Genomic DNA, 25,556 nt, shown 5'->3' with positions numbered 1-25,556 from the left:
TTGATTTCAATACAGCTCTGTCCTTAATATTTGCTTCATATTTTCAGAAAAATATCATGAAAAAATCCTCCATTTCAACTCAGTTGAAACAAGGAGTTTTAAGATATGCATATCTCGATAAGAACTGGTTGCTTTGCCTCGTCTAGCAATCGATTAAGTAAAGAACAAATAAGAATGGATAAACATAACTTAAATTATAACTTAGGAGTAAAAACATTCACAAAATATATGCCATCACACTTCAAGTATTGACTTAAAACAAAACACTGAACACTTTAAATAGTAAACAATCTTACGTTGCTTACCGGTGTCATGAAATGTTTCCTTTTCTGGCATTACTTCAGCATCCGTATGCCAAACAAGTTTGCAGCATGTTTTAAAGATAAAATTTCTAAAAGTTTTTGTGTTTGGCATTGATATTTTATATAATCGCAATTGTGGTTGTCAAATCCGGGTGGGCGAAAAAAATTTCATTTTATGAGCCCGCGTCTTTCCGCTGACTTTGACAACCAAAATCCGCCATGTTTTTGACCACGCGGCCGCGCGCTGATAATTTATAGTAATTTGGTTGACATGTCCCTCCAGGTCTTATAGAACTCAATGGGCTCTGCTCTGGCAATATGTACTGTATATCACTTCAGTGACTATTAAGATCAGCGGAGGTATAATTTTTTAACAATGGCGGTCGATCTTTCTTCAGCTAAGGATTGGATATACATAATAGTCGTACCAAGTAATCTTTTAGTTGCCATAATCTGTTCGATCCTTGGGCGTTATTGGGAAAAAAGAAAAAGGAAAAGGGAAGATAATGAAATACTGCTTGCATTTTTTGTTGAACGTTTCAACAAGGTGAAAGACACGTTCGAAAGGTTGAAAAAAAATCTTGAACTTTTGGGAAATAGACACGTAAATGATTGGTCGGAATTGCATATTTTGTTATACAAGTGGCGCCGAGAAAATTGGGAAGAATCATCAGATGACTCTAGAAAAGACTAACTTCAGATGTTGAAGAAATAATGAAGTTCATCCAGCAATTGAACTTATTTTTTATTATAAAAAATCAAGCATGCCCAGATGGTATCAAGATGCAATATTCAAGCGAAATCATTGAGATGGGTGATTCCGTGTACCTATTTGTGCCAAAACATCAACAAGATGTTATTGATAAAGTGCAAAAATATTTTGACCCTGCTCAGACTGTCCCAGAATCTCTTTTGTCAAGATGCTGTAGAATACAACGGACAAGTGAATATGAAAGAATTAATGACGAGCAATCTACCACAAGTGCATCAAGACATTCACCCACTGCAACTCAACCACCAAATCTAAGGAAGGTTTGGCCTGGCGAAGCTGCAATAGAAAATGCAATCCCGTACCTTAAATATTTCGCATACCCAAAATATGGAGAGAAGATGACATGGAGAGATGACATGAAGATTGAATTTGCTGAAATTCCTGATGACATTGTGGCACTCATGGATCATATTGAAAAGGGGGTGATAAAAGAAAATGATGAGCTGTTATTAGATGAAATTAAGAAGCTTTGGGAATTTAATAGATATGAAGCACCAGGTGGAGGATTGTTGCATTCCATGAGAATGATAATCTTTAAGATTGATCAAAATCATCATTTTTTTAATAGACATTCATTGGACAATTTCTGCAAATTCATTGGAGATGAAATCTTTGTTGATAAGAATACATCTGCAAATGTGAAGGAGTGTAACAAAATGTTAAGCAGTTTGATTAGAGTGGCTAAGAATCTCAAAAAGCAGTTCTCATTCCTGCCTGAAGAAAGGGACAAAGTAGACAGGTTGAAAAAAATAATGCAGCAAATACAAGAAATACCAGTTTTGAAAAATAAAATGGAGCATATAGTTAAACCAATGATAGAGCATCATAACAAATTCATCACAGTTTTTGATGCAACTGGCGACCAAGGTGGTTCCGTAGTAAAGGCCTTACTTGCTGGAGGGAAATTCAAGGTTCGAGGAGTCACTCGGTCACTAGAAAGCAAAAAGTTACTAGCTTCGCAAGGTGTAGATATGGTGCAGGCAAGTTTAGACGATACAGACTCCCTTCATAAAGCAATATCTGGTTCTTACGGAGTGTTTCTCGTCACCAACTTTTGGGAAGACATGGACGGCGCAAAAGAAACACGACAGGGTAAAAGTGCTGTAGATGTTTGTTTGCATGAAGGTGTCAAACATTTGATCTACAGCGGTTTGGAAAGCGCTAAGAAAAAGTATGGATTTGTAGTGGGTAAGCGATATTGCATACTGATTTTCTTTTCATCAAACTAATACGAATAGAAGCAATTTAGGCTCTTGTTATTGTCAAGAAATATTTATTCGAGCGTGTGTGAGTACTCAAGCTGTTCCACTGTCAAATTATGCATGATATTGATGATAATACCTCAGCCTCCACAAGTATTTTTTCCACAACAGTAATTTTTTTCCATTATTTAATGACCAGAAAATGGATAACTTCCCCACATTGAATTACAAATATTGTCGATCAGGCAATATTTGTTTTCGATCGTCATTAAAGTCTTTGAATCTTTCAAATTCAACATAATTAATTGCTTTGCAAATGTGGCAATAACAAAATGGAAGTCGGATAAAAGAGGTGTCGAATGGCAAAGAAAATAGTATACTCCCCCCCCCCTCCCTCACAGCGTCAGCACCAGCTGGCAAGAGGTGATAGCAATGAACTGAGTAAAACTTTGTTTTCAGACAAATAGTTCCACATTTAGACATGAAACAAATGTTGAATCTTTAATTTGTTCACTAAAATATAAGGGTTCCTCTGACGTGACAGCACGTTTATAAAAATTTTTCACTTGACACACATTGACTCTCCACAGATCATTTTGATTCAAAAGGAAAGGTTGAAGACTACTTAAAGGAAAAGGCTAAATCGATGATTTGGAACAGCATCCGCTTATCCGCTGACTTCAACAATTTTCTCAAAGACTGGAAGCCAAAGAAACAGGAAGATGGTACATATGAGCTGAGCATACCCATGGAAGGCAAGCCAATGTATGGAATAGACGTAAACGATTGTGGAGAATGTGTCGCAAGTAAGAATATACCAAGTGCATGTTAGTCTTTGGTCAAATGAAGTTCTTCCACTTTTCTTTAGCCAGAATTCATCAGGCAACTGTGTCAATAAACTCGTGTTTTTGTTTAATCAAGGCGTATTCAACCACCCAGAAACCTACGGCAAGAAAATTATTGGAATTGCTACGGACTACCTCACCGTCCAACAATATTGTGATGAATATAGCAAAGTATTCGCATCTCGTGTTTTTAAGGTAACTCAACCTTATTTATAGATGATTTTATGGGTATCGTCACTTGTTACTCGAGAATCTTGAGACAAAGCAAGAGAAGCTAGGATAAGATTGTTCAGACATATTACGGAAATGGATAAATAAATATATAGACAAAAATGTACTGAATTTTGAGCTGCCTTTGTAAGACGTCTAAATGAAAACCTAAGACAAATTATCGGAAGAATGCAATGAAAAAAGGAAATGGAATGGGAGGGAAGGGGGGGTGAAACAAAATACAGTAAATAGAAAGAGACGGGTGCAAATGATTTGCTGTGACGAAAGCTGAAAGAAAAATCGGAAAGAGAAGATAGAGGTTGGATTGAGAGAGATCGTTAATTATTTCTCCATAATCTTCAATTTTGATATCAACAGTTTCAAAATTGATGCTTTATCTTTAGAGGTCGAAATGTCCTTCAACTTAATCTTTTTTTATCTCAGGATGCAAAATCAAAGACCGACGAAGATCAGGACAATGGATTTCCTGGTGCAGAGGAAATGGCAGCCATGTTTAAGCTGTATCGGGAAGGAATCGAGCGTGATATAGAACTCACGAAAACTTTGAATCCCAAGGCAAAAACGTGGGAGCAATTTGTAGTGGAACATAAAGCAAACCTGGAAACATTATTATAAGAACTTTACTGAAAATTAGACTTTGAAAGTGTACGGCTCATTTCATTTTGAATAGATTTTTTTAATGCATTTTGTGTGAAACGTTGTTTAAGTAGAGCAGTTTGAGCATAGACCATTTCATTAGAAGATTATAGACATAGTCATTACTCATCGTAACTCAGGGGAACTCGCACTGCGAAACAATGGCAAAGTTTAATGTTTTTATTGAAACAACGACACATTACCAACTGGATAATCACCGCTTGAAAATAATCATTTAAAATTTTTTGTTCATGCAATAATGACGATGACTAGTTTGCTAAACATTTTCAGCGTCATTGTTTCAATTCGTATAAGGTTTCTTGATGTCAGCCTGCATCTCTTGTGCAAAGTTTTGTTCATGTTTGAGCAGTTAAGGTTTACGTTTTGTTCATGTTTGGTAATACAATGACGCAATTCCTGTGGTTTATGTTTAGGGTAGGGCTCTACACAAGCATTGGACACAAGAGTATCGATGTTGAGCAATATGTAGTGTATATCACTTCAGTGACTATTAAGATCAGCGGAGGTATAATCTTTTAACAATGGCGGTCGATGTTCTTTCCTCAGTTAAGAATTGGATATACATACTATGCACACCAACTAATATTTTTGCGGTTATATTTGGTTTGATTTATGTTGTGTATAGGTTTTGGTGGGACAAAATAAATAGGAAAGAGGACTTGAAAAGGGAAGATCAACGATTACGCGAACAAAAAATTCAAAAGGAAGAAGACAGGCAGCGAGCTGATGCAGAAAAGATCGCGGAAATTTATGAACAATTCTACAATGTGGAAAACAAGTTCCTTAGGTTGAAAAAAAGTCTTGAAATATTGCGTAAAAGGAAGATAGTTAATGATTTGACAGAATTTCATGTTTTGATATACATGTGTCGCAAAGAAAATTGGAAAAAATTTCATCGTGAATCTATTGACATCGGACGACTTATTTCCGACCCGCATTATCGAAAGGCTCTAGAATCACCAGATGACTCTAGGGATTACCTACTTTCAGATGTTAAAGAAATAATGAAGTTCATCTTAGACCTGCGAATTAAGTTATTTTCTATTAGGAAAAATCAAACATGCCTAGATGATATCAAGTTGGAATTTTCAGGCAAATTCATTGAAATGGGGGAATCCGTGTACCCATTTGTGCAAAAACATCAACAAGATGTTATTGAAAGAGCGCTAGAATATTTCGACATTGCTCAGACTGTCCCAGAGCATGAACACCTAAATGACGAGCATGAAAACCTTGATGAAAAGCCTGGCCTTCAAAACCAGTCACCATCTCTTTTCTCAAGGTACTGTAGAATACAACAGACAAGTAAAGATGAAACAAAGAGACCAGCCAATGACACAATTATTGAATTGCAACCTACCACAAGTGCATCAAGCCATTCACCCACTGCAATTCAACCATCAAATCTGATGATTTGGCCTGGCAATGCTGAAATAGAAAATGCAATCCCGTACCTTAAATGTTTTGCATACCCAAAATATGGAGAGGAGATGACACTGAAATTTGTTAACATTCATAGCGACATTTTGCATCTCATGCATCTAATTGAAGTGGGGGTGATAAAAGAAAATGATGGGCTGTTACATGAAATTGATAAGCTTTGGAAAGTTAACGGACATGAACCACCAGGTGGAGGATTGTTGCATTCAATAAGAATGATAATGTATAAGCTTTGTACCCACAAGATTAATCTAGATCATCATGATTTTTTTAATAGATGTGAAGGTTCAGTGGACGATTTCCGCAAATTCATTAGAAATATAATTAATGTTGATACGCCTAATTCTGAAAATGTGAGGCTTTGTAAGAATATGTTAGTACATGTGGGTAGCAGCATTGAGCTTCTCGAAAGGCGGTACTTATTCCTGCTTAAAGAAAGCGAAACTGTAGATGTGTTGAGAAATCTAATGGAGCAACTACAAAAACTAACATTTAAAGGTTATAGTTACACAAATGATAATAGACCAGCAGTAACACAATTATAGAATTAAGTAGTTGTAACTTTGCATGAAAAAAATGAGAATTACCTGCAACATGGATGTAGGAAGATTGATAAAATTTTTTTTTGGGGGGGGAGGGGGAGGCAGTTGTACTCATGCGTGTTACAGTGATTCGAAAACAATGGATTTCAAAGTAACTTAATATGACGTACAATGCATTTATACATGTTAATCCTCTCTCTTATTGCTCATCTCACGTCCATGATTTGCTGACTAAGCAACTGTTTGTGGTTTAAAGTAAAGAACAGGGGTGGGCAACATATGGCCCGCAGATCGGCCTCTGAAGGGATTTTGATTGGCCTGCCAACTGTATCCAACCATTGAATATTGATTATTATTCATGTAATAATCCAGCCCACCAATAACTTCATTTTCCTAAATCTGGCCCGCCAACTGGAGAAGTTGCCCACCCCTGGTATAGAATAAAAATTTCTTTGTTTTATTTTTGTTTTGTGTGTAAATTAATAGCAAATAAAGTTAAAGCAATCGCAATAATTAGCATCTCTTTTTTTATCAAGTTTGTCGAAATGAGAAACATTTGGAGATAAATGTTGCGCAAACTACCATGCATTAGTGTATGGCATTCCAATGATGAAATTATTTGAAATTTTGATTTGAAATAATGTTCTTTATAACAACGCTTTAGTAAGGTGCATACGTACACTTGGATGTAAAGTGCATGTACCAAATGATTACCTTCAGAAATATTTTTGACTGTTGGTGTGTGTGACTTAAGCTATATCATTCTTTGACAGTTTTAAAATGACTTCAGCAATATTTTTGATTGCAGGTGTGTGAATTCAGAATTTTCTTTGACAGCTGGTGTGTGACTTATTTTGGACTGCAGCTGTGGGACTTCCAACACCACTTTTGACTGTTGGTGCTTGATATAGGCATGCAATTAGTGATGTTTGTCTTCAAAATCATCCTTGACTGCTGGTGCGTGACTTATGCAATATCTTTCTGTACGGTTGTAGACCACAATCTCTTGTATGCTGTGACGACCATCTCTTTTTTGTACTAACAGGCATCTCCTTCATGTACTTACGTAAAAAATTCTCACCTTTTGCATGTACTCACAAACGCCTGGTGCATGTACTAAAGAACATCTCTTTTATGTAGTAATGACCAGCTCTTGTATGTACTGACCAACACCCTTCATCATGTTCAAAGTTCGAGGCGTAACTCGATTGACAGAAAATCAAAAATCCAAAGCTTTAACTTTACAGAGTGTCAAAATGGTGCAGACAATTCTTAAAGGCATAGAATTTTTATCATCGAGCACTCCCATTTCTTAACTAGACAGCGTTTGCACAAAGTTTAGAATTGCCATTTGAAAGATGAGGACTAATTTCACAAGAGTCGCCAGGCAATAATCAAAAGCTATTCGACGCTATGTAATACACAATTTAACGTAACGCCCGTACATTAAAATCCCCACTTCTCACTTTGAAAGTTTTGTGAGTGTTGTTTTTTACACATTTTTTTTCACGTTACAGAGCATTTCGACTCAAAGATACTGGTAGAAGACTATATGATGGACCGTATTTTAACCTCGCGAACACCACACCAAAGAAAATGAAAGATGGCACATATATAGTGGGTTTTCCTATGAAAGTTTAGCCAATATATGGAATGGATATCTAGAATATACTGTGCGTAAGAATTTGGTCACGGCAAGGGAAACGCCCTTTTAATTATGACTTTTGATACGAACCGGTAAGTTCTAAATAAAAAATTCTCACGAAGTTTTCTAAACAATTAAACATATTTACAATCACCATTCAAATACTTTTCGTGCAATTAATGCATTTTGATTTCGTTTTTTATCGACAATCAAGTTTGAAAACTTTAAGCACCAACCTCTTTATGGTAGATTACTTAGTTTTCTTTGCATTAAGGTGCCTTTAATGAGCCAAAAACCTACGAAAAGAAAATAATAGGGAGTTGTAGAAAATTATTTTACGATGCAACAGTTCTGTGATATATTTCGAATAACGTTCCGTGCGTCACGTTTTTCTAAGTTGAAAAATATTGGTGATGTAGTTCTTACCTCGTGTCAAACAACATCAAACAAAGGTCGTGTAGTCTTATACCACACACACCAAACTACCGTAGTTCCAGATAAATTCATGCAAAAGAAACCAAATCTTTGGCAAAGACAATTCTCCATGCATAAAATATCGTTTCACGTAATCTTTATCTTGTAGGATGCAAAGCAGACTGTCGATCAATACCAAAGCCCTGGATTTCATGGTGCGGACAAATTGGCCGCTATGCATCGGCTGTATCAAAATGGAATTGAACGTGACATAGAAGTTACATAAACTCCGAGACAGAATCTCTGGAAGAGCTCGTCGTTGAATAAAAAGTAGATTTGAAAGTTTTTTTGTAACCACTGCTACATGCTCATGCAACTCGTGCACACTTTCTTCTTTATATATTTTTCGGATGTGTTACTTAACTCTGCACCACTGCCAACACAACTTCAACCCTCTAAGCCTTCTTTCTGAAGTTATCTGTCTGAGTAAACCGTTGATGATAAAATAGAATATTCTAAGATTCTTCTCATGATTAGAATTTTATAGTAACACACCTTATTTGGCAAACTGTTTCATTTGATCTCACTATATAAGACTCATGACTAAATCTAAAATTTATCACGATTAACAAATTTTTATTTCCTCATACACTTCATTCAACTAAGCATCTTACAAATGAACAAGCGTTTTAACGACTAATTCATATTTGTTTGTAAATGATGATCGTCCAGGTTAAGAAAGTCCTGAGAAGGACTGTTTTTGATGTTGTTGACTGACGTTTCGACAACCTTAGCGGTAGTCATCTTCAGAGTCAAAGTCCTTCTCAGGACTTTATTAACCTGGACGATCATCATTTACAAACATATAACGATACTCCCGGGTTCAAGCCATTTACTTAATTCATATTTGAAGAAAACTTTGCCTAATAGCTTTTTCATACCTATTTCCAAAGTTCTAGCGTTTGTGGCAATTATGGACCACTGTTCATTGCTGAAACAGGTGACCATAAATGAGGAAGGAAATTTATCATAAAAAAGAGTGCACTACCAAAAGCTTGACAAAAAACCCCCCAAAAACACTACTAAAGTGACAAAAACAGTTTTCATAAAAACTGGCCAGTCAGAACTTTCTCGCGATGCACATTGTGCAGCATATTTAAACTTCCTCCCTGAATTATGGCTAATTTTAGACTAATTGCGCTTCTCCGGGATGAATTGCGTTCCTCAATGAAGTCATCGGAAGTGCTTGAGAATAATGCATTGACGTATGAGGATAGCCGCATGTACTGTACAGACAATTTTTGAATGAATTCTGGAACACCGGGAAGGCGAAAATCCTTTTGCACTCGAAAGATGCCTGGATTACTTCATAAAAGATGCGTAATAATATTTTTAACGAAAGCAAGAACAATGTGGAATTCGGATGAGACTATGAGCACACTCAGGTGCAAGAAAAACGTTTACAGTGTACAACAGAGATATATTAAGAGCAGGCCTTACAGGACCTGCCAATTTCAAGATAGTTCACAACGTTAACTGCTGCATCACAGCAAGTTTGCCTCACACATAATGCCAAATTACACAGATGGGCTTTTAAAGCGACGTATAGGATTAAAGTCTTGCATTAAAAATTCATAATATAGAAATGGAAATTAGTTTTGTTAATTATATGTAAATAATTTATTTGGAGGTTTTGTCTCTCAAAAAAGTCATTTTGACTCTGAAGATGACTACCGCTAAGGTTGTCGAAACGTCAGTCAACAACAACAAAAACAGTCCTTCTCAGGACTCTACCAACCTGGACGATCTAAATCTACAAACATGTAACGATACTTCAGGGTTCAAACCATTTACTTTATTATAAAAATTTTTCACTTGACACACATTGACTCTCCACAGAGCATTTTGATTCAAAAGGAAAGGTTGAAGACTACTTAATGGAAAAGGCTGGATCGATGATTTGGAACAGCATCCGCTTATCCGCTTACTTAAACAATTTTCTCACAAACTGGAAGCCAAAGAAACAGGAAGATGGTACATATGAGCTGAGAATACCCATGGAAGGCAAGCCAATGTATGGAATAGACGTAAACGATTGTGGAGAATGTGTCGCAAGTAAGAATATACCAAGTGCATACTAGTCTTTGGTCAAATGAAGTTCTTGAACTTTTCTTTAGTCAGCAATTCATCAGGCACCCTGTGTCAATAAACTCGTGTTTTTGTTTAATCAAGGCGTATTCAACCACCCAGAAACCTACGGCAAGAAAATTATTGGAATTGCTACGGACTACCTCACCGTCCAACAATATTGTGATGCCTATAGCAAAGTATTCGCACCTCGTATTTTTAAGGTAACTTAACCTTATTTATAGATGATTTTATGGGTATCGTCACTTGTTACTCGAGAATCTTGAGACAAAGCAAGAGAAGCTAGGATAAGATTGTTCAGACATATTACGGAAATGGATAAATAAATATATAGACAAAAATGTACTGAATTTTGAGCTGCGTTAGTAAGACGTCTAAATGAAAACCTAAGACAAATTATCGGAAGAATGCAATGAAAAAAGGAAATGGAATGGGAGGGGGGGGGGTGAAATAAAACACACTAAAAAGAAAGAGACGGGTGCAAATGATTTGCTGTGACGAAAGCTGAAAGAAAAATCGGAAAGAGAAGATAGAGGTTGGATTGAGAGAGATCGTTAATTATTTCTCCATAATCTTCAATTTTGATATCAACAGTTTCAATATCGATGCTTTATCTTTTGAGGTCGAAATGTCCTTCAACTTAATCTTTTTTTATCTCAGGATGCAAAAGCAAAGACCGACAAAGATCAGGACTATGGATTTCCTGGTGCAGAGGAAATGGCAGCCATGTTTAAGCTGTATCAGAAAGGAATCGAGCGTGATATAGAACTCACGAAAACTTTGAATCCCAAGGCAAAAACGTGGGAGCAATTTGTAGTTGAACATAAAGCATATCTGGAAACATTATTATAAGAATTTTACTGAAAATTAGAATTTGAAAGTGTACGGCTCATTTCATTCTGAATAGATTTTTTTCAATGCATTTTGTGTGAAACGTTGTTTAAGTAGAGCAGTTTGAGCATAGACCATTTCATTAGAAGATTATAGACATAGTCATTACTCATCGTAACTCAGGGGGAACTCGTACTGCGAAACAATAGCAAGGTTTATTGTTTTTATTGAAACAACGACACATTACCAACTGGATAATCACCGCTTGAAAATAATCATTTAAAATGTTTTGTTCATGCAATAATGACGATGACTAGTTTGCTAAACATTTTCATCCTCATTGTTTCAATTCGTGAAAGGTTTCTTGATGTCAGCCTGCATCTCTTGTGCAAAGTTTTGTTCATGTTTGAGCAAGTAAGGTTTAGGTTGCTCTATTCATGTTTGGTAATACAATGACGCAATTCCCGTAGTTTATGTTTAGGGTAGGGCTCTAAACAAGCATTGGACACAAGAGTATCGATGTTGAGCAATATGTAGTGTATATCACTTGAGTGACTATTATGATCAGCGGAGGTATAATTTTTTAACAATAAAATAGGGACTTTGTCATGGTGACAAATCTGAAAATAGTTCTAAAGATAGCAAATACCATAGTGAAAGGTAAAAGTAATATAATAAGTTGATAGTTCTTAAAAGAACTGTTTTAAGTAAAGAGCACTAACCCGATAGTTCTAAATTAAACAACACAATGCATTTCGGCAGACTACTCCTCAGATGTCAACGCCTGCTAAATGAAAATTTACAATCTACCGATATTTATAATGCCAAGAAAGAGTGTACGTCATCTCCAAAATGGGATATGACGCTCAAAACAGGGCTAAATTAAAAACCTAATCCTTTTGTCGGCAGAGGACAGGATTGGTTAATTTAACTAAAACAGCCTCCTATCACCAGAGCCCTCCTCTCTTAGTAAGTTGGGACAAACGGTCTGGGGCGAGCGCGGAGCTGCCATTTTGGTTCCTACTTGCAAAGTGAAAGTATAATAATACTATTGGAAATTGGGATTATATGCAAAAGAAGAAAGCATTTAAGCTTATTCCATGGTAGTATCAAATATATTAGGAATAATAGCAAGCTCTTTGCATTTTTTTAACGATTTGCGGCAGACTTGATTTAATTTTATTGGTTCGAGCTTCGTTTGCGGTTTACTAGTTCGTGCTTCAAATTGATCGTGACCCATTGTAAGAAGTATTTTTCGTACGTGAACGTGTTTTCTCGGCTTATGTTCCGACTCTGTAACAAGTTTTCAAGATTTTTAAGCTTGGTGTCAAGCGGCAATGTTATCCTGGCATCAGTGTTATCAAATACTTGGACAAGACTGTTCGAAACTTCGAATCATAGTAATCATGCAGTTTTGGTCCGGAAAGATTTGTGTTCAAGATTTGTAACAATTTAATGGTAGTGAGTGATTTATGCCCCCCAATTTAATCCAAGCATGATATTTTTTATTCTGAAAGATCACAAAATTTTCTTGCTCAGCAGAAAATGACAGACTTTTTTACTTTTTAGTTATTGAAATATGCAATGATTTCACCAAGATGCATTTGGCCTTAGCGTTTTATTCCTTCATATAAAGTTATTTCGCCTTTATCACTTTATAAAGTATTAAAGTTTATTTCTAATAAAGTTTGTTAAGGATTCTGCTGAAAATTTTGGTGAAGCATTTCTTTAAAATGAAAATATTATTGCTATAACATGAAACATTTCTGTTGTTGAAGAACAGTCTGTTTGCTATAAATGCTACTGTTTGTAGTCTTTTATACAGCACATAAATCTGATCCAATCTTTAATTTAGCAAAGAGTTAAATTTATTGGTTGAGGAATGACAAAACTTCTATATGTGTTTAATGATCAAACAGGGGTTAAGTTGGAGGGGGCTCAGCCTCGTTTGTTCAAATTCTATGCCTTGTATTGCCAGTGAAATATATATATCAAAAAGCTAGCAGCACCTAAATATATATCAGAAAGCCAGTAATATTTTAATATATATGAGAAAGGCAGCAACAGTTGTAATATACATTAAAAAGCCCAAATAGCTGAAATTATGGAGATATGCCTCTGTGATCTTATAAACCAAAACCTACAATTAAAATATCATCGACAAGTCTAGAAAGTAATGTTCTACTTTGAGCTACAGAAGTAGGGTACATTTGTACAATTCATTACCAAAAATATATTGTACTCAGCTGTTTCAGTGAATATCCTAATTATAATTACTTCATTTTTAAATGATGAACTAAAAATACAAAATACAACATGGAAAATCATAAGAGTTTCTGTGATTTAGTGTAGTTGTTTGTTTTAGTGTGGAAGTGGCTGAGAATTGAGAGGTTTGTAGATTGACCAATTTCAGAACATAATGAGAAATCATCTTCGATTAAAAAACAAGCTTTGGAGTAAGAAAACTATTGAAACTACATCAGCACGAACTTTGCAATATTATTTGGCCCAAAAATGTTTCTCTGCTTGAGTCAGTTAATTGAACCTTATATCACAAGCAGTTCAGCACAACAATCACCATACGCATTTAAATTTCGTTAGTTCGACGTAAAGGCATTTCTTTCATTTTTTTCGTAATCCTCGATTCTGGCGATATGTAATGACATTTAGTAGCCTTCAAAAATCAGTTATTACACACTTGTCCATAAAAAAACGCAATATTATCTCAAAATACTGTATTACTAGCAGCAATTGCTATATAAACACTGGCTCAAATTTCAAAACTAGGAACCAAAATGGCGGAAATTGATCAGGTGATCAATATTGCCCAATCAACGTAAGCTAAACGGATAACAATAGATGTCCCAACTCTGCCTATCACGCGTCACTATGTATTTGCTATCTTTTAACAATGGCGGTCGATGATCTTTCTTCAGCTAAGGATTGGATGTACTTACTACACTCAATTCAAACTCTTTAATATAATTAGTTTGATGTTTGTTGGGTTTTAGTTGGGACAAAAGGAAAGATGCTTGGAAAAGGGAAGATCTTGATGCAAACAAAGAAAGGCAAAAGGAAATCCAGCGAGACAGGCAGCGAGTTGATGCAGAAAAGATCGCGGCAGTTTTCTGTAAACATTTCTACAATGTCAAGTTCCATAGGTTGAAAAAACTTACATTTGTAAAGGAAGATAGTGGATGATTTGACAGAATTTCATGTTTTGATATACATGTGTCGCAAAGAAAATAGGGAAAAATTTCATCATAAATCTATTGACATCGGACGATACATTTCCGACCTGAAATATGGAAAGGCTCTAGAATCACCAGATGACTCCAGGGATCAACTACTTTCAGATGTTAAAGAAATAATGAAGTTCATCTTAGACTTGCGAATTAACTTATTTTCTATTATGAAAAATCAAGCATGCCCAGATGATATCAAGTTGGAATTTTCATGCCAAATCATTGAAATGGGGGAATCCGTGTACCCATTTGTGCCAAGACATCAACAAGATGTTATTGAAAGAGTGCTAAAATATTTCGACATTGCTCAGACTGTCCCAGAGCATGAATACCTAAATGAAGAGCATGAAAACCTTGATGAAAAGCCTGGTCTTCAAAACCAGTCACAATCTCTTTTGTCAAGATGCTGTAGAATACAACAGACAAGTGAAGATGAAACAAAGAGACTAGCCAATGACACAACTATTGAAATGCAACCTACCACAAGTGCATCAAGCTATTCACCCTCTGCAATTCAACCAGCAAATCTGATGATTTGGCCTGGCAATGCTGCAATAGAAAGTGCAATCCCGTACCTTAAATGTTTTGCATATCCAAAATATGGAGAGGAGATGACACTGGAATTTGTTAACATTCATTGCGACATTTTGTATCTAATGCATCTAATTGAAGTGGGGGTGATAAAAGAAAATGATGAGCTGTTACATGAAATTGAAAAGCTTTGGAAAGTTAATGGACATGAAGCACCAGGTGGAGAATTGTTGCATTCCATAAGAATGATAATGTATAAGCTTTGTACCCACAAGATTAATCCAGATCATCATGATTTTTTTAATAAATGTGAAGGTTCAGTGGACGATTTCCGCAAATTCATTAGAAATATAATTAATGTTGATACGCCTAATTCTGAAAATGTGAGGCGTTGTAAGAATATGTTAGTACGTGTGGGTAGCAGCATTGAGCTTCTCGAAAGGCAGTACTTATTCCTGCTTAAAGAAAGCGAAACTGTAGATGTGTTGAGAAATCTAATGGAGCAACTACAAAAACTAACATTTAAAGGTTATAGTTACACAAATGATAATAGACCAGCAGTAACACAATTATATAATTAAGTAGTTGTAACTTTGCATGAAAAAAATGAGAATTACCTGCAACATGGATGTAGGAAGATTGATAATTATTTTTTGAGGGGGAGGAGGGGGAGCAGTTGTACTCATGCGTGTTACCGTGATTCGAAAACAATGGATTTCAAAGTAACTTAATATGACGTACAATGCATTTATACATGTTAATCCTCTCTCTTATTGCTCATCTCACGTCCATGATTTGCTGACTAAGCAACTGTTTGTGGTTTAAAGTAAAGAACAGGGGTGGGCAACATATGGCCCGCAGATCGGCCTCTGAAGGGATTTTGATTGGCCTGCCGACTGTATCCAACCATTGAATATTGATTATTATTCATGTAATAATCCAGCCCACCAATAACTTCATTTTCCTAAATCTGGCCCCATTGGAGAAGTTGCCCACCCCTGGTATAGAATAAAAATTTCTTTGTTTTATTTTTGTTTTGTGTGTGTAAATTAATAGCAAATAAAGTTAAAGCAATCGCAATAATTAGCATCTCTTTTTATCAAGTTTGTCGAATAGAAACATTTGGAGATAAATGTTCATAAACTGCCATGCATTAGTGTATGGCATTCCAATGAAATTATTTGAAATTTTGATTTGAAATAATGTTCTTTATAACAACGCTTTAGTAAGGTGCATACGTACACTTGGATGTAGTTGTTTGTTTTAGTGTGGAAGTGGCTGAGAATTGAGAGGTTTGTAGATTGACCAATTTCAGAACATAATGAGAAATCATCTTCGATTAAAAAACAAGCTTTGGAGTAAGAAAACTATTGAAACTACATCAGCACGAACTTTGCAATATTATTTGGCCCAAAAATGTTTCTCTACTTGAGTCAGTTAATTGAACCTTATATCAAAAGCAGTTCAGCACAAGAATCACCATACGCATTTAAATTTCGTTAGTTCGACGTAAAGGCATTTTTTTTCGTAATCCTCGATTCTGGCGATATGTAATGACATTTAGTAGCCTTCAAAAATCAGTTATTACACACTTATCCATAAAAAAACGCAATATTATCTCAAAATACTGTATTACTAGCAGCAATTGCTATATAAACACTAGCTCAAATTTCAAAACTAGGAATTAAAAATGGCAGAAATTGATCAGGTGATCAATATTGCCCAATCAACGTAAGCTAAACGGATAACAATAGATGTCCCAACTCTGCCTATCACTCGTCACTATGTATTTGCTATCTTTTAACAATGGCGGTCGATGATCTTTCTTCAGCTAAGGATTGGATGTACATACTATGCACTCCAATTCAAACTCTTTTGGCCATAATTAGTTTGATGTTTGTTGGGTTTTGGTGGGACAAAAGAAAAAGGAAAGATGCCTGGAAAAGGGAAGATCTTGAAATACGCAAACAAGAAAGGCAAAAGGAAATCCAGCGAGAAGAAGACAGGCAGCGAGTTGATGCAGAAAAGATCGCGGCAGTTTTTTGTGAACATTTCTACAATGTGGAAAACAAGTTCCATAGGTTGAAAAAAAGTCTTGACATATTGCGTAAAAGGAAGATATTTAATGATTTGACAGAATTTCATGTTTTGATATACATGTGTCGGAAAGAAAATTGGAGAAAATTTCATCATAAACCTATTGACATCGAACGATTTTCGCGCGACCCGAAATATCGAAAGGCTCTAGAATCACCAGATGACTCTAGGGATCACCTACTTTCAGATGTTAAAGAAATAATGAAGTTCATCTTAGACTTGCGAATTAACTTATTTTCCATTATGAAAAATCAAGCATGCCCAGATGATATCAAGTTGGAATTTTCATGCCAAATCATTGAAATGGGGGAATCTGTGTACCCATTTGTGCCAAAACATCAACAAGATGTTATTGAAAGAGTGCTAAAATATTTCGACATTGCTCAGACTGTCCCAGAGCATGAATACCTAAAAGAAGAGCATGAAAACCTTGATGAAAAGCCTGGCCTTCAAAACCAGTCACAATCTCTTTTTTCAAGATGCTGTAGAATACAACAGACAAGTGGAGATGAAACAAAGAGACTAGCCAATGACACAATTATTGAATTGCAACTTACCACTAGTGCATCAAGCCATTCACCCACTGCAATTCAACCATCAAATCTGATGATTTGTCCTGACAATGCTGCAATAGAAAATGCAATCCCGTACCTTAAATGTTTTGCATACCCAAAATATGGAGAGGAGATGACACTGGAATTTGTTAACATTCATTGCGACATTTTGTATCTAATGCATCTAATTGAAGTGGGGGTGATAAAAGAAAATGATGAGCTGTTACATGAAATTGATAAGCTTTGGGAAGTTAATGGACATGAACCACCAGGTGGAGGATTGTTGCATTTCATAAGAATGATAATGTATAAGCTTCATCAAAATCATGATTTTTTTAATAGATCTGAAGGTTCAGTGGACAATTTCTGCAAATTCATTAGAAATATAATTAAAGTTGATAAGCCTACTTCTGCAAATGTGGAGCTTTGTAAGAATATGTTAAGGGATGTGGGTAGCAGCATTGAGCTTCTCGAAAGGCAGTTCTTATTCCTACTTAAAGAAAGCGAAACTGTAGACATGTTGAAAAATCTAAAAGAGCAACTACATAAACTAACATCTAAAGGTTATAGTTGCACAAGTGATAGACCATCAGTAACACGATTATATAATTAAGTAGTTGTAACTTTGCATGAAAAAAATGAGAATTACCTGCAGCATGGACGTAGGAAAATTGATAATTTTTTTTTGGGAGGGTGGGAGGAGCAGTTGTGCTCATGCGTGTTACAGTGTTTCGAAAACAATGGATTTCAAACTAACTTAATATGACGTACAACGCATTAAAACATGTTAACCCTCTCTCTTATCGCTCATCTCACGTCCATGATTTGCTGACTAAGCAACTGTTTGTGGTTTAAAGTAAAGAACAGTGGCAACATATGGCCATGATCGGCTCTGAAGGGATTTTGATTGGCCATCACTGTATCCAACCATTGAATATTGATTATTATTGTAATAAGTACCAATAACTTCATTTTCCTAAATCTGGCCCGCCAACTGGAGAAGTTGCATGGTATAGAATAAAAATTTCTTCGTTTTATTTTTGTTTTGTGTGTAAATTAATAGTAATAAAGTTAAAGCAATCTCAATAATAAGCATCTCTTTTCTTAACAAGTTTGTTGAAATGAGAAACATTTGGATATAAATGTTGCACAAACTGCCATACATTAGTGTATAGCATTCCAATGATGAAATTATTTGAAATTTTGATTTGAAATAATGTTCTTATAACAACGCTTTAGTAAGGTGCATACGTACACTTGGATGTAAAGTGCATGTACCAAATGATTACCTTCAGAAATATTTTTGACTGTTGGTGTGTGTGACTTAAGCTATATCATTCTTGGACAGTTTTAAAATGACTTCAGCAATATTTTTGACTGCAGGTGTGTGAATTCAGAATTTTCTTTGACAGCTGGTGTGTGACTTATTTTGGACTGCAGCTGTGTGACTTCCAACACCACTTTTGACTGTTGGTGCTTGATATAGGCATGCAATTAGTGATGTTTGACTTCAAAATCATCTTTGACTGCTGGTGCGTGACTTAAGTAATATCATTCTGTACGGTTGTAGACCACAATCTCTTGTATGCTGTGACGACCATCTCTTCTTTGTACTAACAGATATCTCCTGCATGTACTTACGTACACCTTTTGCATGTACTCACAAACGCCTGGTGCATGTACTAAAGAACATCTCTTTTATGTAGTGACCAGCTCTTGTATGTACTGACCAACACCCTTCATCATGTTCAAAGTTCAGAGGCGTAACTCGATTGACAGAAAATCAAAAATCCAAAGCTTTAACTTTACAGAGTGTCAAAATGGTGCAGACAATTCTTAAAGGCATAGAATTTTTATCATCGAGCACTCCCATTTCTTAACTAGACAGCGTTTACACAAAGTGTAGAATTGCCATTTGAAGGATGAGGACTAATTTCACTAGAGTCGCCAAACTATAATCTAAAGCTATTCGACGCCATGTAATACACAATTTAACGTAACGCCCGTACATTAAAGATGGTAAATTGGCATTAACCACAAGAAATCCCCACTTCTCACTTTGAAAGAGGTTTTGTGAGTGTTGTTCTTTACACATTTATTTTCACGTTACAGAGCATTTCGACTCAAAGGTACTGGTAGAAGACAATATGATGGACCGTATTTCAACAACCTTCTCACGAACATCACACCACAGAAAATGAAAGATGGCTCACACATATATAGTGGATTTTCCGATGAAAGTTAAGCCAATAATTATGACTTATGAGACGAACTGGTAATTTTACATATAAAATTCTCACAAAGTTTTCTAAACAATTAAACATATTTACAATCACCATTCAAATACTTTTCGTGCAATTAATGAACTTTGATTGTGTTTTTTATCGACAATCTAGTTTGAAAACTTTAAGCACTAACCTCTTTATGGTAGATTACTTGGTTTTCTTTGCATTAAGGTGCCTTTAATGAGCCAAATACCTACGGAAAGAAAATAATAGGGAGTTGTAGAAAATTATTTTACGATGCAACAGTTCTGTGATATATTTCAAATAACGTCCCGTGCGTCACGTTTTTCTAAGTTAAAAAATATTGGTGATGTAGTTCTTACTCGTGTCAAACAACATCAAACAAAGGTCGTGTAGTCTTATACCACACCAAACAACCGCAGTTCCAGATAAATTCATGCAAAAGAAACCAAATCTTTGGCAAAGACAATTCTCCATGCATAAAATATCTTTTCACGTAATTTTTATCTTGTAGGATGCAAAGCAGACTGTCAAACAATAAAAAAGCCTTGGATTTCATGGTGCGGACAAATTGGCTGCTATGCATCGGCTGTATCAAAATGGAATTGAACGTGACATAGAACTTGCATAAACTCCGAGACAGAATCTCTTGAAGAGCTCGTCGTGGAATAAAAAGTAGATTTGAAAGTTTTTTTGTAACAACTGGTACATGCTCATGCAACTTATGCACACTTTCTTCTTTATATATTTTTTCGGATGTGTTACTTAACTCTGCACCACTGCCAACACATCTTCTACCCTCTAAACCTTCTTTGCGAGACTATATGTCTTAGTAAACCATTGATGATAAAATATAATATTCTATGACTCTTCTCATGATTAGAATTTTCTAATAACACACCTTATTTGGCAAACTGTTTCATTTGATCTCATTCTATAAGACTCTTGACTAAATCTAAAATTTATCACGATTAAGAAATTTTTATTTCCTCATACACTTCATTCAACTAAACCTCTTACAAATGAACAAGCGTTTTCACGACTAATTCATATTTGAAGAAAACTTTGCCTGAAAGCTTTTTCATACCTATTTCCATAGTTCTAGCGTTTGTGGCAATTATGGACTACTATTCATTGCTGAAACAGGCGACCATAAACGAGGAAGAAAATTTATCATGAAAAAGAATGCACTACCAAAAGCTTAACAAAAAACCCCCGAAAAACACTGCTAAAGTGACAAAGTTTTCACAAAACTGGTCAGTTTCGCAGTGCAATATATTTAAACTTCCTCCCTGAATTATGTCTAATTTTAGACTAATTGCGCTTCTCCGGGATGAATTGCGTTCCTCAATGAAGTCATCCGAAATGCTTGAGAATAATGCATTGACGTATGAGGATAGCCACATGTACTGTACAGGCAATTTTTGAATGAATTCTGGAACACCGGGAAGGCGAAAATCCTTTTGCACTCGAAAGATGCCTGGAATACTTCATAACAGATGCGTAATAATATTTTTAACGACAGCAAGAACAATGTGGAATTCGGATGAGACTATGAGACACACTCAGGTGCAAGAAAAATGTTTATAGTGTACAATAGAGATATATTAAGAGCAATCCTTACAGGACATGCCAATTTCAAGACAGTTCACAACGTTGACTGCTGCATCACAGCAAGTTTGCCTCACACAAAATGCCAAATTACACAGATGGGCTTTTGAAAGCGACGCATCTCGCTTTTACGGCATGACGTTTGCTCTTTGTGTGGTTTACTAAATACTCAATAACGATAATTTTAGACCAATGATGGCTTTACAATAAATATTTGCTCTATTAAGTCCTTTTCCAACAATAGGTCTTTAATTTTAAGTAGCTGAAGTGGCGTGGTGTGATAGGCTGTCTTTGGCATCAAGTTGACTGAAGTAATTATTGAGTACATGTTGTACATGTGATTAGACAACGCCAAACAACTTTAGCGTTCCATTGTTCGCTTTATCAACAAGAACTGCATGAAAATGATGATATACCCTCGTGTAGAACGCGTCCCTTTGTCTCGCACTAACTTGCATGTGTATTTATGTGTATTTACACAGCTGGCACGTGTGAAATTATATTGCCTGTATTTGAAATGCATTACGTGTCGCTTGGTTTTCAATACCTCAGTGCCTGATAGTGATATTTATATATTTGGCGGTGAGCTCAGCAACGCTATAAAACTTTCAACAGCTGCATACACAAATTACAAATGCATACATTACGACAAATTATATATTTTCAATTGTTTTCACATGATCGCTCTTGCCGTTAAGATCGATACCAGCACAACCACCCAGCCTTGTATAACCAAATGCATTTCTCGATCTTGGAAAATTATTTCACAATTAAAAATTCAAACCGATTTTTCAGCAAAAATGATTTTTTTGGAGAAAATTATTATTAAAAACATGGTTTTCATTAGCTAAGTCACTTATTTTCATAGCTAATACGAGATTTATTTGTATTAAAATGATAATAAAGGAAATTAGAAAGCAAACTAATTGCAGCTTCCACTAGTTAACATGATTATGAGTAACATATATTTTTTCATCTTTCCTGCTGTATGTAATATGACTGAGAGATTAAAGAATTATTCAAATTCATTCCTATTATTAATAGCTGTGTTGAAATTCGTAGATAAATTCACGTATCAAGGAAATATAAAACAAAAACGATATATGTGACGCTGAGACATATCATTAGTTTATTTTATGCAATTTTCCTCCCGTTAGCAAAAATCTCCACAAGGCATTCTATCGTGAATTGAGATTCTTGTACACAACAATGACTACAAACATATACATAACCAAAAAAACTAAACGAGTCCAATTGTAGCTGCGAGTTTCTATCAACACCTCGGTTAACGCAAAGATCAAACTCGTGTGAATGCCATAAGCTAATGCTGAGATTTTCTGTACCATATGGTCATCAATGACGGTGAGGAAAGTCACAGTCAATCTCGGTGGCTCACCACTTCCTGATTGATTGTTAGTAACACGTAGACACAAGGTCATGTATGGTCAAGGCCAACCATATTAAAAGGTAAAAAAACAAAACAACTTGTCTATTTTTGACAAAAAATATGCAAACACAGCATGCAACTACAACACTATTACGTCAAGCACAGCAATGGCAAATATTCACTTTCACTATAAACTAACGATACGATGACTTTTTCGTTTGTTTATCTAATTACAAAAGCTCATTAAATTATGGATTTGCACGCAAATTTTTCGTTTCCCCTTTCATTTCCCGTTTCTGTCATTCAAATGTATAATAAAAAATGCATGTATTGTAAATCACATAAAGCATTTGCTTGCTTTTTAAACAATTTAAGAAAAGAATCCTGCATGTGGCGATACAAACAACATATAGAAATGAAAGTAGAGAACAACAAACGTGCAAAATATTCCAACAAATGCAAACAAGTTAAGAGTATCGTGATTGGTCCGTCGCAAAAGATGATGCCCAGAAAATACGGCCAACGAAAACGCACAATTTCCCAGCAAAACTTCTCATTGCTGTGATAACATTGTTTACGTTTTGAAGCAAAACTCAAAAAAAGCACAGATCGTATTGCGTGGATAAAACTATTTCGGTCTCAGTTTAAAGCCAATTTCTCGGCCACGCATTATTACTTTAACACTTAAGTTAATCCTTTTATTTCTCTTTTATTATGGAAACAATGAAGTGGGTGAACAGTCCCCTATCGTCACAAACAGCAAAGGAGCCCGCTAACAAAAATAAACAATGTTCAGCACTCTATGAGATAGCCAAATTGGTTCAACAAGAAAGGCAATATTGATTATATTTGCGAATACGAGCTCCTATGCTGTAAATATAACATAAAATCTGTGGCATATAATAAACTGTTGACATTTTAATCGTTTTCTTTGCTTAAAAGAAATACCGCCGACAAACTAAAAGGTGGACTTTAGATGAAATTGCAGCAAAAGTACTCTTTATTTTATTCAGTACGAGTCACAATTTCCAAACTTTGTAACGCAAGAAATTTCTGGTCGTTGCAAACATTCTCGTAACAAGCAAGACTCGTCATAATCCAAATTTCTTTACCCTGCAGTACCGTATCTAATAGAGAAATTTGGCAACCGTACCGTCTAACATGTCGTGAGACTGGCGCAAAAATTAATGACGTGATATGCCCATGTATGCATAGGCTCACGCAATTTTGTGCCCAACGATGTCTTAGATCGTCATCGATCAAAAGAACGTCGTGTTATCTAAATTTCTCTAATGCCAATGATCTGTCTTTTTATACAGTATAGATGCTGTTTAATGATTGCAATTCCCTCTTATAGTTTTCAAATTGTACTATGTACAATACTATGTACAAATTAGCTACATAAGTGAACACAAAAACTCTGGCAACAAAGCCAATTGTGCTCAAGATGGTAAATACTTATCGATACATCATAAAGAAGTGTTTGGCTGTAACATTTATGAAAATGTCTCAGTTTTTTCAATTTCATCTTTGGACCTTTCATCACATAGTAGATAATTTAGAAGTTATTTTTTTCAACAAGCCCCTGGACGTTATATTTGCAGGAACAATTGTTGCATACGAATTCAAATTATTCTTCTTAGCATGAAAAATTTGATCGAGTTATCTGTTGAGTGTGTACTAAGTACAGCAGCCTTGCACTTTAAATAACACAGCCTGATTGGCTAACTTTATTGAGTAATTTTATAACAGTTGCATTCGGTAAATAGTAACACTAATTGTAAAAATTTACCGAAACAAAATCCTGCTCGCGGAAACAAGAACAGTCTAATTGAGGCATTGGTACAAAGTTTGATGAAAGTAAAACGAATTTATTGCAGGAAATCTTCTCGAATGCAAACTTTTCTATGGAAGAGCTAATTTTAACACATCTACCAGTACAAAGTAGGAAATGGAAGCTCTTTATGCATACATTGCCCGTGAAAAAACTCTTAAAAAGGCCTGACCACTCCAAACCAGTCTCGCTCTATCACCATTATTGCAAAAGCTCTTAGAGCAGGATTACCGATTCAGTTTAACCTTTCCTAATTAGTGTACTTAGCTAATGTAAGCTCATAAATTCCACCAAACATTTTTAAATAAAGTTGGCACAAAGACCATATTAACGGGAAACTGCCATATTTCTGTACCGGAACAATTTCCCACGCGAATGTTCCTTGGAAAAAAGCATAACAACTCGCCATTCCAAGTTTTTTCTGTAGAGAACTATTTGTACTTTTACATGTATGCGACCAGGGACTATTGATTGCTAATTCAACTGAGGCGGCAGCAGTAGTTGGAAAAAGGTTATATAGTCTGTATAGTCAATCAGTTAATTTTTAATCAACAATTGTACGTCTTCAAAAACAAAAGTAAAAGAAAAGTAAAACTAGATTTTTAAAAACGTGAAACAAAAATGCTTGAACAATAATTTATCTTTTATTACAAGGTTTTTAATGCAACCGATGATTTCTGATACATTTGACTTACCTTCAATCTGTCATTACAACTGGTGTTTCATCATTGAATATTTTCATTGGATTCCATTACGTCGACATTAGCGTCTAAGAAAATATTATTGAATAAATGAAATATTATATGTATTCACAAGATATGGTAGCTACATCACTAAGTACCTATGTCATTACAATACAAAATAATAAAATAATCATGATATATATAGTACCCTACTATAATACCCAAAGTTATTAAATGTGGTGAGTGTGAAAACGAGGAGGACATATTTTCTAACTATATTTTTCATACGTTCCATGACGACGTAATTAATACTTAATATATTTTAAATATCTTTAGTAA

At 35.3% G+C, this 25,556-nt stretch overlaps 2 protein-coding genes across 5 annotated transcripts; both read left to right on the top strand.

The window, feature by feature from the left end:
* The first annotated feature begins 666 nt into the window (after positions 1 to 666).
* LOC124444906 lies at positions 667 to 11,120 on the top strand. Of its 3 annotated transcripts, none has more exons than XM_046995589.1 (4): positions 667 to 2,262; positions 2,867 to 3,082; positions 3,198 to 3,316; positions 3,776 to 4,036. In XM_046995589.1, the coding sequence occupies exons 1-4, from the start codon at positions 1,017 to 1,019 to the stop codon at positions 3,965 to 3,967; spliced, it is 1,773 nt and encodes a 590-aa protein (XP_046851545.1). In that variant the 5' UTR covers positions 667 to 1,016; the 3' UTR covers positions 3,968 to 4,036. The 3 variants fall into 3 exon arrangements, with proteins under 3 accessions (XP_046851545.1, XP_046851547.1, XP_046851548.1); XM_046995591.1 differs by lacking the exons at positions 2,867 to 3,082; positions 3,198 to 3,316; positions 3,776 to 4,036 and adding exons at positions 9,950 to 10,165; positions 10,283 to 10,401; positions 10,859 to 11,120 and having other exon boundaries at positions 687 to 2,262; XM_046995592.1 differs by lacking the exon at positions 3,776 to 4,036 and adding an exon at positions 10,859 to 11,120 and having other exon boundaries at positions 688 to 2,262.
* LOC124444907 lies at positions 4,513 to 6,501 on the top strand. Of its 2 annotated transcripts, none has more exons than XM_046995594.1 (2): positions 4,513 to 5,836; positions 6,296 to 6,501. In XM_046995594.1, exons 1-2 carry the CDS (start codon positions 4,531 to 4,533, stop codon positions 6,331 to 6,333), a joined length of 1,344 nt encoding a protein of 447 aa, XP_046851550.1. In that variant the 5' UTR covers positions 4,513 to 4,530; the 3' UTR covers positions 6,334 to 6,501. The 2 variants fall into 2 exon arrangements, with proteins under 2 accessions (XP_046851550.1, XP_046851549.1); XM_046995593.1 differs by having other exon boundaries at positions 6,248 to 6,501.
* Positions 11,121 to 25,556: the final 14,436 nt, after the last annotated feature.

Source organism: Xenia sp. Carnegie-2017, unplaced genomic scaffold, assembly GCF_021976095.1.
Source record: "Xenia sp. Carnegie-2017 unplaced genomic scaffold, XeniaSp_v1 HiC_scaffold_21, whole genome shotgun sequence".
NCBI lineage: Eukaryota > Metazoa > Cnidaria > Anthozoa > Malacalcyonacea > Xeniidae > Xenia > Xenia sp. Carnegie-2017.
This window is presented reverse-complemented; position numbering and strand designations above follow the sequence as displayed.

What these genes read in the sequence shown, in the direction of transcription:
- LOC124444907 (XM_046995593.1), top strand. Translation starts at nt 4,531, where the DNA reads ATGGCGGTCGATGTTCTTTCCTCAGTTAAGAATTGGATATACATACTA. An exon ending in GAATATGTTAGTACATGTGG is followed by an intron (nt 5,837 to 6,247) that starts GTAGCAGCATTG and finishes TGTGGTTTAAAG; the next exon opens with TAAAGAACAGGGGTGGGCAA.
- LOC124444906 (XM_046995591.1), top strand. Translation starts at nt 1,017, where the DNA reads ATGAAGTTCATCCAGCAATTGAACTTATTTTTTATTATAAAAAATCAA. An exon ending in AAAGTATGGATTTGTAGTGG is followed by an intron (nt 2,263 to 9,949) that starts GTAAGCGATATT and finishes GACTCTCCACAG; the next exon opens with AGCATTTTGATTCAAAAGGA. An exon ending in TCGCACCTCGTATTTTTAAG is followed by an intron (nt 10,402 to 10,858) that starts GTAACTTAACCT and finishes TTTTTATCTCAG; the next exon opens with GATGCAAAAGCAAAGACCGA.